We start from the raw sequence: 12,611 nt of genomic DNA on the forward strand, positions 1-12,611 counted from the left end.
TCTCCTCTAAATTAAACAATGCTTTCGATAATGAAGATCCAGTGTGTTTTTTCTGTTATTGGGATATACCAGTTACATACATGTAAATATATTTGTTACATAAAGATATTGCTAATCACAATTGAATAACCGACATCAAACACAAAAAAGGGTTGTTTGTCCTTAAATGGTTAATGTCACTGACTGTCCGTGCCATGTGACACTGATAAAAATAATCCTTTACTGGAAAAATAAAGTTTAAATAGTGATTATTGGATAACTCCTTACCAAAAGTAAAAAAAATGAAACACATTTACCTTTATTTTCTTTGTAGCAATTAGTGGATTTATGATCAAATCAAAATTACTCGTCAGAGGAAACAAAGCACTCTTCTTTAATGAATATCAAGAAAAGGTCATTCTAGCCACTTTAAACTGCTAACCACTCTGGTGTTAAATATTTGAAAGAAAAAAAGAAAACTTTAAAGAGCTTTAAACATCAAAAACATTTTGAACTGAAACGCACTACTGTGTGATCAACAATATTAAACATTCAAAACGAACCACAATGTTTAATAGCAAAAAAAAAACAAGTTCTGTCTGTGCTTTGTCTAAACATCGACATAATGTCAAGAATTCTATCAAAAGTCTAAATGTTAATAATGAACTGTTTTTTGTTACAGTCATATTAAAAATTATTTTTTTGAATGAATTTTTACTTTTAAACAAAGTAGGAGTAAAACCAACCACACAACCTCAGAAATCAAAGCTGAAAAATTAGACATCCTTTATTTCACATTTAGAATTGTTCACTTATTCACATTATGTTTTGTGCAAACACTGTACTGTAAACCTTTTCCATGGAGACAATGTTGCAAATGTTGATAAATGATTAATGACGAAGTTGTTAACTTTGCTAACAACTGCTAAAAGTTGTCCTGAATTAAAAAAATCTTTATGCAGCCATGTTTTCCAACTTTTTAAGAGGAAAGAATACTAAAAACAAAACACTTACGAGTCATAAGTACATTAAAGTGTCACATTGCTGGTAAAAGCTAAGACATTTAGAGTTTAGTGGAATTAAAAAAGTCCCACGAATGTAAGTTGGACAGATTTAGAAAACTGTCCCACAATGTGTTATTTACCATTCCTGGATAACGTCTGAGTTATTTAATGTTAGACAAGATCAAAGAGTTTTCCAGATCATTACTTCAGCTAAAACAGGATTAAACTGGATTATAGGCATTTGCTTGTGCAATAGGGATTGATCCAGCAACTCTGATGCAAACATTGCACTCTTTGTGTTTGCCCAGGTGCCCAAATGGTTTATAACCAAGTAAATCTCATCTTCAAAATAAGCCCCCCAAAAAAACAATGATCCTGTTGTTTCAGAGGATAAAAGTAAACAAAGCTGCTTCCTGAGCGTCTGTCAATCATAAATGCCTCTGACACGTTTGTTCTCTGGGTCAAACGGAGATTTGAGGTGGGCTTCTGCCTTGTACGTCACTCCCATCCTTTCCAAGGTGAACTCGCCACTTTTAATAAATTCTGCACTCACCTAAAACAAAATAAGAGAACAGGAGATTAGCAAAAAAACAACAATAAATCCTCAGCCAGACAATGAAGGCAACTTCGGTTAATCCAGCAGACAAACATCAGGATACAGTCTTATCAAGTCGGCCTGTTACGTACCAATATGTATCTACTGTATATGAGGTTTCCTTACAGGGCCTCAAATCTGGCAATGTAATCATTTAATCCCAACTAAATCTGATTTAATCAATTGATTTCCAAAGCATTCCGATGACATTTCACCGATGTTTCAAATGATTAACCAAAAGTAAGCCACCAAAAGTAAACAAGGTATGTATTAAATTTTGAACATCATCGTAAAAATAAATGATGCATGAGTATTATTCAAAGTAATAAAAACGTCCATTCAGTCAACTACATTTTCCTGAAATTCTAAACGGTTCAGTTTTAGCCAAATCTGGTAAGCATTTCAGGTTAGCATTTTCTTTATTTCTGACAATATTTTTAGAAATCCTCATAAAAGTTGCTGGTTAAAATCTCACACTGTTAATAGGCATGGTGAAGTTGCATTAAAGACTCTTACCACTCCTCCATCTGGGTTTCGAATGTACCCATAACCGAGAGTTTTATTGATGTAAAAGCCAAAGTCAGATCGCCGCAGGTGACCGACAGGAACACCATTACGGAAAATGGCCTCCAGACCAAACATTGGTACTGTCCTGAGAGGTGGAAAAAATAAAATAAAAGATAAAACAAAATTTAAACAGAAATGGAATAATGCATATGTACTATATAGTATATTTATATAGAGATGTATATGTTGTAAACGCAGTCTTATGATAGAGGTTGTACTGACTCATTAACGGTGAAGCAGACGATGCGCCTCCTAAGCCCCTCCTTCTTTTGCTTCTCTAGTCTATCTCTGCCCTGGAATGGGATGGAGCTCTTCAGCTTGCATGTGAAGGCGAGCCCCGCCTCCAAGGGTGTGTCATCAGGGCGTAGGTCGGCGTGCCAGTGTCTATATCCTAAAAGATACATAAAAGCAAGAATGCCAACCAATTTACTTTGAAACCAACTTTAAATAGCAACTTTTATTTAATTATTATTTCTATTTGACCTTTCTCTATGCTCAGAGAGTCGATGGCTCTGTAGCCTGAGTTGATGATGTCGTGTTTGGCACCAGCGGCCATGACAGCTTGGTACACTGGAATACAGGAGTTTTTGGGAATGTGCAGCTCCCAGCCCAGCTCCCCGACAAATGACAGACGCATCGCTCGCACCTGGAGGACACATGGAGGCGGAGACTAACCATGCATGAAGTACACCCAAAAAGTGCCACACATTTCTGTCCTCATTTAAATGTGGTAAGTATTACCAGTATGAACAACAATAGGGACAAACTAGAGTCCAGAGTTTGATTTATGAAAAACAATGGAGGCATGATGGATTTATATTCATTGTGACACAGACTAGGTAAATATTGGAGAAAAAAAAATAGTAAACACTCCTTGAAAACAGTGAAGATGAAACTGTTCTAAAAGGCACATTTTCTGGTGACACTGATCTGCACAGATGATGAACGTCATTTTAAAGACCCCCTCCCATGAAAAATTGTGTTTTTGGTGTTTTAATATGTTCTTGTGGCATTTTTCTGATGATGGAGGACATGTATTCATTTCTGAGCATTTCTTCATTGAAATCATAGTAAATCAAGAGCAGACGAAACAAATCCTGTTTGAAAAAGCTTCAGGCTCCCTGCTCCCCTCCATTCTAATGCATCCACTTGTAGACAAATAGATTCATGTACGTCTTTGGTTTCCTCATCTAAGATGGCATCTGGCTCAAACCTGTACGGCTGGACGGCTTCCATATTGTTCGCCATTTTTTGTTGCAATGGTAAAGTTAAGTTTGGGCTGTAAGATACTGAGAGAGGGAAAACAGGTGGATTATGGGACGTGGGGGAGTGCTTACTCCGCTACAGAAGTTCCACCCAAAACTCAGAGGGGAGTTTCTGATGAATTACTGCCACCCTGCAGCAACTATGTTCTATAAAAAGCCAGTTTTTTTATTTTGGCTAAAAACGACAAAATAATAATTAAAAGATCAATGGGAATGCTTTTAAAATAGATCAAAAGAGGACTGGAGTGGGACTATGTGTCTGGTCTTCTGACAAAGGATCACTTATCACGGTTAAGTTAGGGGAACCAACACAAAGAGTCTTTTCTTGAATCCAACAAATCAGGAATAAATATGTCGATATCTGAACAGAAGGATCACTACTGAGTTCAGAGGAAAGCATCGAAAAGGTGAGGAAGAGTAGAGTTGATGTTTCCAGAACAGTTTGCCTTCTTTGTTTAAAAACTGACATCTTTTCTGTCTTTATTTCAGCAGATAACCGACTTGGAGAATTTAAAAGGACTAAAATGTGGAGAGAAAACTCCTCCAGTTTCTCTGGAGGAGTTTAACGCAGCACATCCATCTGACCTGGACGTACTGGGCCCCAACATATTTCACATAAGACTCTGGGGAAAGAGTAATCTTTCTTGAACTAACCATGAACAAGTGCACCGTGCAAATTTTAAAGGTAAAAAAGCAGAGAAGCGACCAGAAAAAACATCAACAGCATTAAAAAAAAACTAGAAAACAGAAAGAGACAGGCAGCGACTAATGAGCAATGATGTGGTGCTCATTCTGCAGCCATTAAAATGTCACCCAGACCAAAAGAAGCAGCACTCACACACATGCACAAACACTCCTGTAGAGCAGAGAGAAGCTGCTTAATGCAGTCGCCAGCATGTTGCCTAATTCACACAGCAGCAACCCACAGCGAGGATATGTGTCACTATATGCATCTGCACAGCATGCTCTTCTCATACAAGGTCAAACAGACAAAGGTCAGATCAATGTGCGTAGACGAAATGAAAACTCCTCCTGTTCCAGAATTCGACTGAAAATAAAAAGTTCCAAATATTACAGTTCCTCCACTGCAGGAGCATATTTACCATCAAATCCAACTCAGCGATGTTTTTGACTCTTTGCAAAGTCCAAAGCAAGGGTCAAGTCTAACATTTTAAAATGAATATTTATCAACACGAATCGTCCTTAAACTGCTAGTGGGGACATAATAACAGGCAGGTGGGGTTTCTGCATTTGCAATGCAAGCTTTGTAAAGTAAAGTTTTTATTTATAGACCTGGAAGTGATATCCTGGAGCTGAAAAAATAAAAACTAAGAAGAATCTATGGACATTATTTACAAGCCCCCAGACCTCAAGCCTCAAGTCAAAACTCTGGACTTAGAGCAACTCAAGTCTGAGTCTCTAGACTTCAGTTCATCTTCCATGTTAGGAAAGGGAAAAGGACACCAAGAATAATCCAATATATTCTGATTTCTCATGCTTTTTTGGATTTAATTCCTTTATTTACTATTCACCACAAGCCCAGAGATCACCCATCCCATGTATTAAATGTCTATGTGTCATACTTTTCTTTCCGTTCAGCTTTTCCCCTTCAGGTGTCACCACAGTGAATCAGCTTCCTTCATCTAACCCCGTCTTCTGCATCCTCTACTCGAACACCAGCTACCTTCATGTCTTTGTTCCCTGCATCCATAAACCACCTCTTTGGTCTCCCTCTAGACCTCTTGCCTGGCAGCTCTAGACTCAGCAACCTTCAACCAATAGATTCACTGTCTCTCCTCTGGACATGTCCAAAACCTCTCAGTCTGGCCTCTCTGACTTTATCTCCAAAACATCTAACATGTGCTGTTCCTCAGATGTAGCCATTCCTGGTCCTATCCATCCTGGTCACTCCCAAAGAGAACCTCAGCTTCTTCATATCCGCTACCTCCAGCTCTGCTTCCTGTCTTTTCCTTGGTGCCACTGCCTCTAGGCCGAACAACATGGCTCGTCTCAGCACAGATTTCCTTTCATTTGAGCTGAAACTCTTTATCACACACCTGACACTTTTCTCCATCCATTCTAACCATTCTGCACCAGTCTTTCCACACTATTACTCTGGACTGTTGACCCTACATCCTTCAAATCCTCCACCTTCTTTTTCTCTTCTCCCTGTAACCTCATTCTTCCACCTGTCATTCACAGACGTATTCCATCTTACGGTGGCTAACCATCATTCCTCTCCTTTTCAGGGCAAACCACCACCTCTTTAGCTTGTCCTCCACCTGTTCCCTGCAAATCACAATATTGTCTGCAAACATCATAGCCCATGGGGATTCCTGTGAAACCTCACCTGTCAGCCTGTTTATCACCACTGCAAACAGGACGGGGCTCAGAGGTGACTCCTCTGTCACCCCTACAGCAACACCTCACCACTGTCTTACAGCATTCACTACATGTCCCGCGCCGCTATAAAATACTTTTGACACTCCAGACTTCATCGTACAATACAAAACAACAGCCGTAAAGCAACTATTGCATCTGTAGTTCTCTTTCTTGGCATGAAACCATACTGCTGCTCACAAATGTTCACTTCTGCCATTGGCAGTATTTCTATGCAACATACTGCACATCAGTTTTCCTTGTGCACCAAAAAGATCCCTTCTATTTAACACCGTTTCACATTTAAAGAAAGATGGGAAAAAGAAAGGAAGAAACTTTTCATGTCAGACATGGCACTGCTGTTTTCACCTGATGTCCGGCTGCAGTGACAACTTTGTGAGTAGAAAATGGAAAAGCTTCGTTGCTCAGGTCTGTGTCCAAAACCTCCTGTAGTACATCTCGGCTGCAAATGAGGAGAAAAAAGGTGATAAAGTGAAAACGTTTGGCTTTTGATCAAACATTTAAAAACTGACTTCAACTGCTAAAAGACAATGCAGAGTTTACCAGCAGGTCTTCATATTTCACGTCTAAATATGTTTTTCTGCTAAGTATGAAGGAATTACAGAAAAAAAGGACAAATGTTCTTTTTCTAAAAAGTCTCATATATTCCTGAATCAATATTACATAAGGTTGAGTCAACAGAAAAAAAATAAGAACTATGTTTAGTATACTTTTCTGCTTCCACGCTGGTCTGTTTGTGAGTGGGAAGGAGAAAAAACAGTGTGAAGCCTGTTCGACCGGATATTTTTGCATGAGCGGAGCGGCAAAGCCAGGGCTGGGGATATTTGGGGACAGGCTCAGGTTATGTTTGTATATTTGTGTGGGAGTCGTATTCTTCTGAAAAGCAATCGATGCGTCACAGATGTAGAAATGTGTATGGGCGAGGAGGGGCTGATATGCGAAGAACGAGATTCCAGCGCATGCTATAGACATGTGAGCTCAGAAACACGGGCTGCTTGCATTCTCCTTCGAGCTTACATTCTGTTTGTGTCCTCCTTATTTAGCGAGCTGGAGAGACTTCATGGATGTGTGTCATGTTTGCAGAGGGGGCACTTGTAACCAACAATTTGTTTCTCAGAGTTGCCACTTAGCCGTGGATCTCAGCTGTTGATTTGGACGAGCAATTCACATGAGATTTCGCATCTTTTAACCATTTGCGCAGATGGTTCATAATTACAGAGCCTGTGATTGAGTGCTCATTTTACCTTTTGGAACATGCTGCTGAGCTGTCTGGGAGAAAAACTGCAAGTCTAACTTTGCTCACTGGAGGATTTGAACAAGACGCCGAGCGGAGAGAAGAAACAAGTCAAACACATTTGCATAAATGCTGTAATCTCCTCTCTCCATGAGCTCTACACGGATCAATTTGAGTCGTAATGAAACAAAAACCAAAACACGAGGAAAACTATTTCCAGCCATTCCTCATACATGCTCCACATGATTAGAGAGAACCTCCCACATATCAAGATCATTTAACTGCATTCTGCATGCATGAGGAAACTCCATTTGTAATCAACATGTGTATCTGTCACAATATAGAACTAAATAGGATTACTGCTAGCAGTGACGCAGATGCTTCTAGCTTGACGTAAGCAAAAAAAACTAAAACAGTGGAGGTAAATAAGAATCAGTGGAAGTGCACCAGAGGAGTAATAGGAGAGAAGACTACTGAAGACGGGACACGAGGAGAAAATAAACCTGGGAGAACAGCAGAGGGAAAAAAAAGCCCACGCACAGAGCAGAGTGGGTGAACCTAGCTGGAGGTAGGAACGAAGAACAAAGACAAGAGGTGAGGAGGCAGGAGGAGAGGAAAAGAGAGGAGGTGAGCAGAAAAGAAAAGAAAGTATTGGTTGCCTGGGTTGTTTTGTTATTGAAAAGAGAAAGCTGTGGGGAGCTCGAGGAAGGCTAAGGAAGCTTGGACCAAAACACAAACTTTCAAGCATGCATGAGAACTTTGGGGGGACTGCGACCTTTGGAGCTGAACTGATGTTGAGCTGTGTTTAACAAACATCTATCCAGATACGACAATCCTTTACGAAACCATATGGGCGATTATCTGCGTGAATGTTTCATACGGGCCAGTCAACAACTAAATAAGAACAATGATAGCAGTTTTTTCTAATCAAGCAACCACTTCTAATGAAAAGTTTATGTAAATGTGAGTAGACACACATCTTGCATTTAAAACTTTCTCGTTCATGGGCAAGTTTTCAATGAGAGAAAGCCAATTAAATGAATAATGAGAATGAATACGAAATCCGGATTTCCACATAGAATCTAAAACCCTTTAGGTCCACTTTAGCCAGTTATTCCAATGAGCAAAAGAGATGAGCAACAGAAACTCCTTTTTGTGGCTCAAATCTTGTTGGAAGTCCTCTCTTTCTTTATGTAAACTCTCCTCATTTGCTTTTGCTGTACCTTAAGGGTCACTTATCAACCTTTAAAGTATCTTGAAGTCTAAGGAGACAATATTCTGTATCTCTGTACACCTGTAAATTTCTCTTGTTGCATCTTTTTCCATTGAGTCCATCAAGATCCTAGTTTTTAATCATGGTGTGATGACACCATACGTAGCACCATGGTGACTGTCTCAGTATTTTATGGATGGTTGTGATTGACAAATCTTTTAAATTTGTTAATCCTCATTTTGATGAGGTTTATTTGTTAAGCATTAAGGTCCAGATCTACTATTTGAGACAAACGGTAAAGCCTGATTTGGATTCTCCTTTTTAACTTGAATTCTATTAGCTCAACTTTGTTTCATAGACACAGTTCACCCCTGACTCGCCCATTTTCTCCAAACTCTGCCCGCCTTTCCTCCTCCCACCTTTTGGGTCCCTGGATGCTGATCATCCCCATGTCTTCAGAGAGGTCTGTCAGCTGGCAGCGGAAGCCCTGGTCCTGAAGAACCGTTTGAATGTGGTTCCAGTTGTGCTCGGCAACACCACCTCCAATGGCCAGGTAATATCCATCACCTTAAGAAAAAAGATGATTAAGGAAAACAGTACAAAAAGAGACAAAAAAAAGCTAAAAAAGAAAAAAACCTGTGAAATTCTAGCACGTTTACCATTACTCATCTGCCTCAAAGAAAAATATTCAATCAATGACCTCTGATCTGTCTGCGCTCAAAATCCCTCTTTTCATTTTATTTTCTTAGCAGCTGCTTTCAGATAAAGTGGCATCAAAAAAGAACCACACTCTGCTTCTCACCATTGGATTCAGGAGCCAAGGGCAAGTTAGCAGCACTGGGCTCTAGTCTGCTTACTGTCAGGTCAGCCTCTGCTCCTCCTCTTTTATTCAACATACAGGTGTACACAGTGGAGCCTGAAAAAAGCAGAATACACACATCAATTAAAAACCACAAGTATTTTTTATGTTTTGATTGCTGTTTATTTTGAATTATCAACCCTCATTTGTAGTCAGTCTTCTGCTTATAGCTCACATTTTGAGATTATTAAACTGAAAATCACTGCAAAAATCTCAAACACAATAGAAACCACAGGCTTTCTTGACATGCTTAAATTGAGAGCTGATATTTTTCAGATTCTAATATTGGCACAAGCTGTTTTCCTTCGTCATCTCTTTCACCATGGCATTTTCCTGTCTTCCTTCTTTCCATCAATCTTTCTGTGTGTGTGTGTGTGTGTGTGTGTGTGTGTGTGTGTGTGTGTGTGTGTGTGTGTGTGTGTGTGTGTGTGTGTGTGTGTTTCGAGCAGCTGTCCAATTGACCTGGCTTCTTGTTGACATCAGCTGTGAACAGCCAATCAGCTGCCTTCTTGGCATCTGGTCCGGTGAGATAGAACTTCCCAAAGTAGGACATGTCAAAGACAGCCACGCCGTGTCTGCACGAGAGGCACTCGCTCTTGATCTGCATGGAAAGACACATCGCACATATTCAATAGGAGTCCTACATACTAAATCAGAGGTGGGCACTGAGGGCCGCATTCCTGCATGTTTTCCAGCATACCCTGCTCTGGCATGTTCTAATTGGCTGGACACACCTGAACCAGGTAATCAGCCATGAGTAGGGCAAGATTATTGGCTGGACACACCTGAACCAGGTAATCAATCATGAGTAGGGCAAGACTATCTGGAAATCATGCAGACACACCGGCCCTCGAGGCCTGGAATTGCCCACCCCTGTACTAAATGGTTTGTAGCTGATCCATCATTATCCTGTGCACCAAAGAAAAAAATAAAACATAAAAAGTTGAAGTTGTCTTGATTTTGCAAGTCATATGATGAATTACCGTTTCAAAAGATGCCATTAAACTTAGTATCAAATGAATACCTGGCTGTTTCTGCCTAAAGCCCACAGGGTTCTACCTAGATGATTGACAGAGTACGGGGGTGGCTATGGCCCCCTGCCTCACATCCCCTTTAAGAAGCCTTCATGTTTGAGCACTTGGGAGTACAGCTACCACAGAGCTGAATTTGACAGCTCTGACAGTAGCTTTCTTACAGTGAGCGAGTAGAAAACCAGTATATAAAACTTTTTTTTCCTACAAAATTGTCTCTTATGGTGGGATTTTTTTTCTTATGTCTAAATATTAGTAAATTTTCCATTCAAAATTTCTGCCAACTGAGGATCTATTTATGATTCAAAATTTTTTTGAAGAAGTTGACCCAATGTTGCTTAGCAACAAGGAAGCAAGATGAAAAAAATACTTAATTGCACCGATGGGAGAATGCTGTGATAACAAACTACTTTAAATGTGTTTGTCCACACATTTTCAACATTATATTCATGGTCATTGCGTAAACAGACTGGTGTACACATCAGGCCTTGAAGTCTTACCACATTGTGATGTGGAGGAAAGTCAAAGGTGTATTCTTTGGCCAGGAGTTCACTGTATTTGTAAGATGTATTCTTCCTTTTTCCATAAGCTCCATAAAAATCATAGTCCTTAACCTTTTAATAACATAAGAAAACGTTAGAATGATTACTTTTTAGCACAAATTTCTTTTTATAAAAAGCCTTGTAAGTGTCAATCTCACTGGAGCAGCTCCATCTTTGTTGAACCATCCAGGTCTCTCCCAGCCATGTCGTTCTTGGAACACACAACCCTGCTCCGTCAGAATCTGCAGGAAAAACATGTTAAAAAATTAAAAAACACCACAACCTTTGCTGTTATAAAGACACAACTATTAAAATAACAAAAGAGAACAAGTTTAAACAAAATACTAGCATCAAAACAAAGACTAGTGCTGCTTTTTAACAAGTGGAAAAGTAAAATCACAAAAGTGGACTAAATGATAAAATTGTCTAACAGGAATCAAAAAAAAGATGAGAAAGTTTTTTTGGCATGAACTGCATCAAAAATCCTCTCCATTCTTGAAGAATGTCTAGGTGAAATATTTTGGGGCTCTCCATCCTCCCAGTTAAAACTGACAGTCGCCCACAGTTCCTACTGTAGGTATGTTCTGCAGCTTTACCCCCCCAGCGGCATCAAGCTGTCTCTTGCCAAAACTTCCTACACGAAGCTATATTTAAGATCTGTGCGACTGAGGTGGAGAAAATGTGCGAGGGATTGCTTTTTCGTGCTCTGAAATAACCACATTTTTCATCCTCAACTTTCAATATTTAAATAGAAAAAAAAATAAAAGGATAGGTAGGGAACGAGCTACAGACCATAAAAACATGGTGGAATTTTATTTTGAAAATCAATACAATTATTCATAGTTTTTACACCCCACCTTCACACCTAGCCTATTTTAATTTTTCCTGTGCTACTTTGTGATCAAAACAATAGCGGACAATACATTTTCTGAAATTACCTTGGACTTAAAATAATTATATTATAAATGATCTTGTTGTGTTCTTGCTTGCATGCATGTATGGAAAACATGGATTAAAATATATTATATACGCATGAAACATTAGAATGAAGAATGAACTGGCAATATTGCTGACAATATAATCTGGAAAGTTTGAAGACGACACGAAGAGAGAAGTAAACCCGGCAGCAAAAGCTGCATTGTTTTATCTATACAGGTCTGCTTTGCATTCCTGACTGTAGCTGCTGGCAAATACTAAGTCAACAATGCTCTTTTTAGTGTAGGCCCAAAAAAAACAAAAATGCATTAGAATGACAGAAAACATGTTTCTCTGTCTTTGCTTTTATAGGGGAGCAGTTTGAGAAAGTTAAAAAGCTTTCAAGGACATTAATGTAACCCCTAAAAAAAATGTTTATGCCTTCTTATTATTGCCTGTGACTGATCGAACACACTGAAGGTCAAACCTGCGGTGTACCTGATGGAAGGGGTCCTTTCTCATATTTCTGCCTGCCAGCGGCTCATCAAAGGGAAACGCCACAGAGTAGTTTTTAGCGTACGACTCATGGCTCCTCTCTCTGATCCAGCGGTTATTGTCTGTGAGTGAGTGATGGAAACGCCTGAGAGGAGATTAAGAACATGAAGACTCAATGATGGTCAGAAGATTGAGACAGTTTTTCGGAAATTCCCCCTCTTTAAAAACACATCTCTTGGTGGATTTACCTGATGTCATATCCATACATGTCCCTTTCAGGGCGGCCGTGTATGATCCAGTGAGCGAGCTCTCTACCGCATCCACCTCCCAGCATCATACCTGACTCACAAAGCAAACACTGCCGTTAGCGTCGATCCATCATTTTAAACCCACTTTCACCTAAAAGTAACATTCAGCTCATTTATGGAGCAACCAAAAGTAAGCATATCATTTTTATGTCAGATTAAAGAGGAGAAAATTCTCTACATTCAGAGAGACAGCTCTATTTCACA

General features: G+C 39.5%; 1 protein-coding gene and 1 long non-coding RNA gene across 6 annotated transcripts in view; one reads left to right on the forward strand and one right to left on the reverse strand.

The window, feature by feature from the left end:
- Positions 1-741: 741 nt before the first annotated feature.
- The window catches only part of sardh (sarcosine dehydrogenase), a 28,492-nt gene continuing 16,622 nt past the window's right edge, over positions 742-12,611 (reverse strand). For all 4 annotated transcript variants that reach the window (XM_078955798.1, XM_023961177.2, XM_023961176.2 and 1 more), the window contains exons 11-22: positions 12,348-12,438; positions 12,103-12,244; positions 10,848-10,931; positions 10,648-10,761; positions 9,579-9,717; positions 9,060-9,173; positions 8,677-8,824; positions 6,159-6,252; positions 2,629-2,791; positions 2,368-2,536; positions 2,095-2,230; positions 742-1,536 (exon numbers count right to left, since the gene is read on the reverse strand). In XM_078955798.1, the coding sequence (XP_078811924.1) occupies positions 1,408-1,536; positions 2,095-2,230; positions 2,368-2,536; positions 2,629-2,791; positions 6,159-6,252; positions 8,677-8,824; positions 9,060-9,173; positions 9,579-9,717; positions 10,648-10,761; positions 10,848-10,931; positions 12,103-12,244; positions 12,348-12,438 (1,523 nt within the window). In that variant the 3' untranslated portion in view covers positions 742-1,407. The remainder of the gene's footprint in view (positions 1,537-2,094; positions 2,231-2,367; positions 2,537-2,628; positions 2,792-6,158; positions 6,253-8,676; positions 8,825-9,059; positions 9,174-9,578; positions 9,718-10,647; positions 10,762-10,847; positions 10,932-12,102; positions 12,245-12,347; positions 12,439-12,611) is intronic.
- LOC110016079 (uncharacterized) lies at positions 7,532-9,757 on the forward strand. Of its 2 annotated transcripts, none has more exons than XR_002291354.2 (4): positions 7,532-7,671; positions 8,717-8,810; positions 9,007-9,120; positions 9,566-9,757. It is a non-coding gene; the product is annotated as an uncharacterized LOC110016079 (long non-coding RNA). The 2 variants fall into 2 exon arrangements; XR_002291355.3 differs by having other exon boundaries at positions 9,010-9,120.

Source organism: Oryzias latipes, chromosome 12 (assembly GCF_053564925.1).
Source record: "Oryzias latipes strain Hd-rR chromosome 12, Olatipes_Hd-rR_3.1".
Taxonomy (NCBI): domain Eukaryota; kingdom Metazoa; phylum Chordata; class Actinopteri; order Beloniformes; family Adrianichthyidae; genus Oryzias; species Oryzias latipes.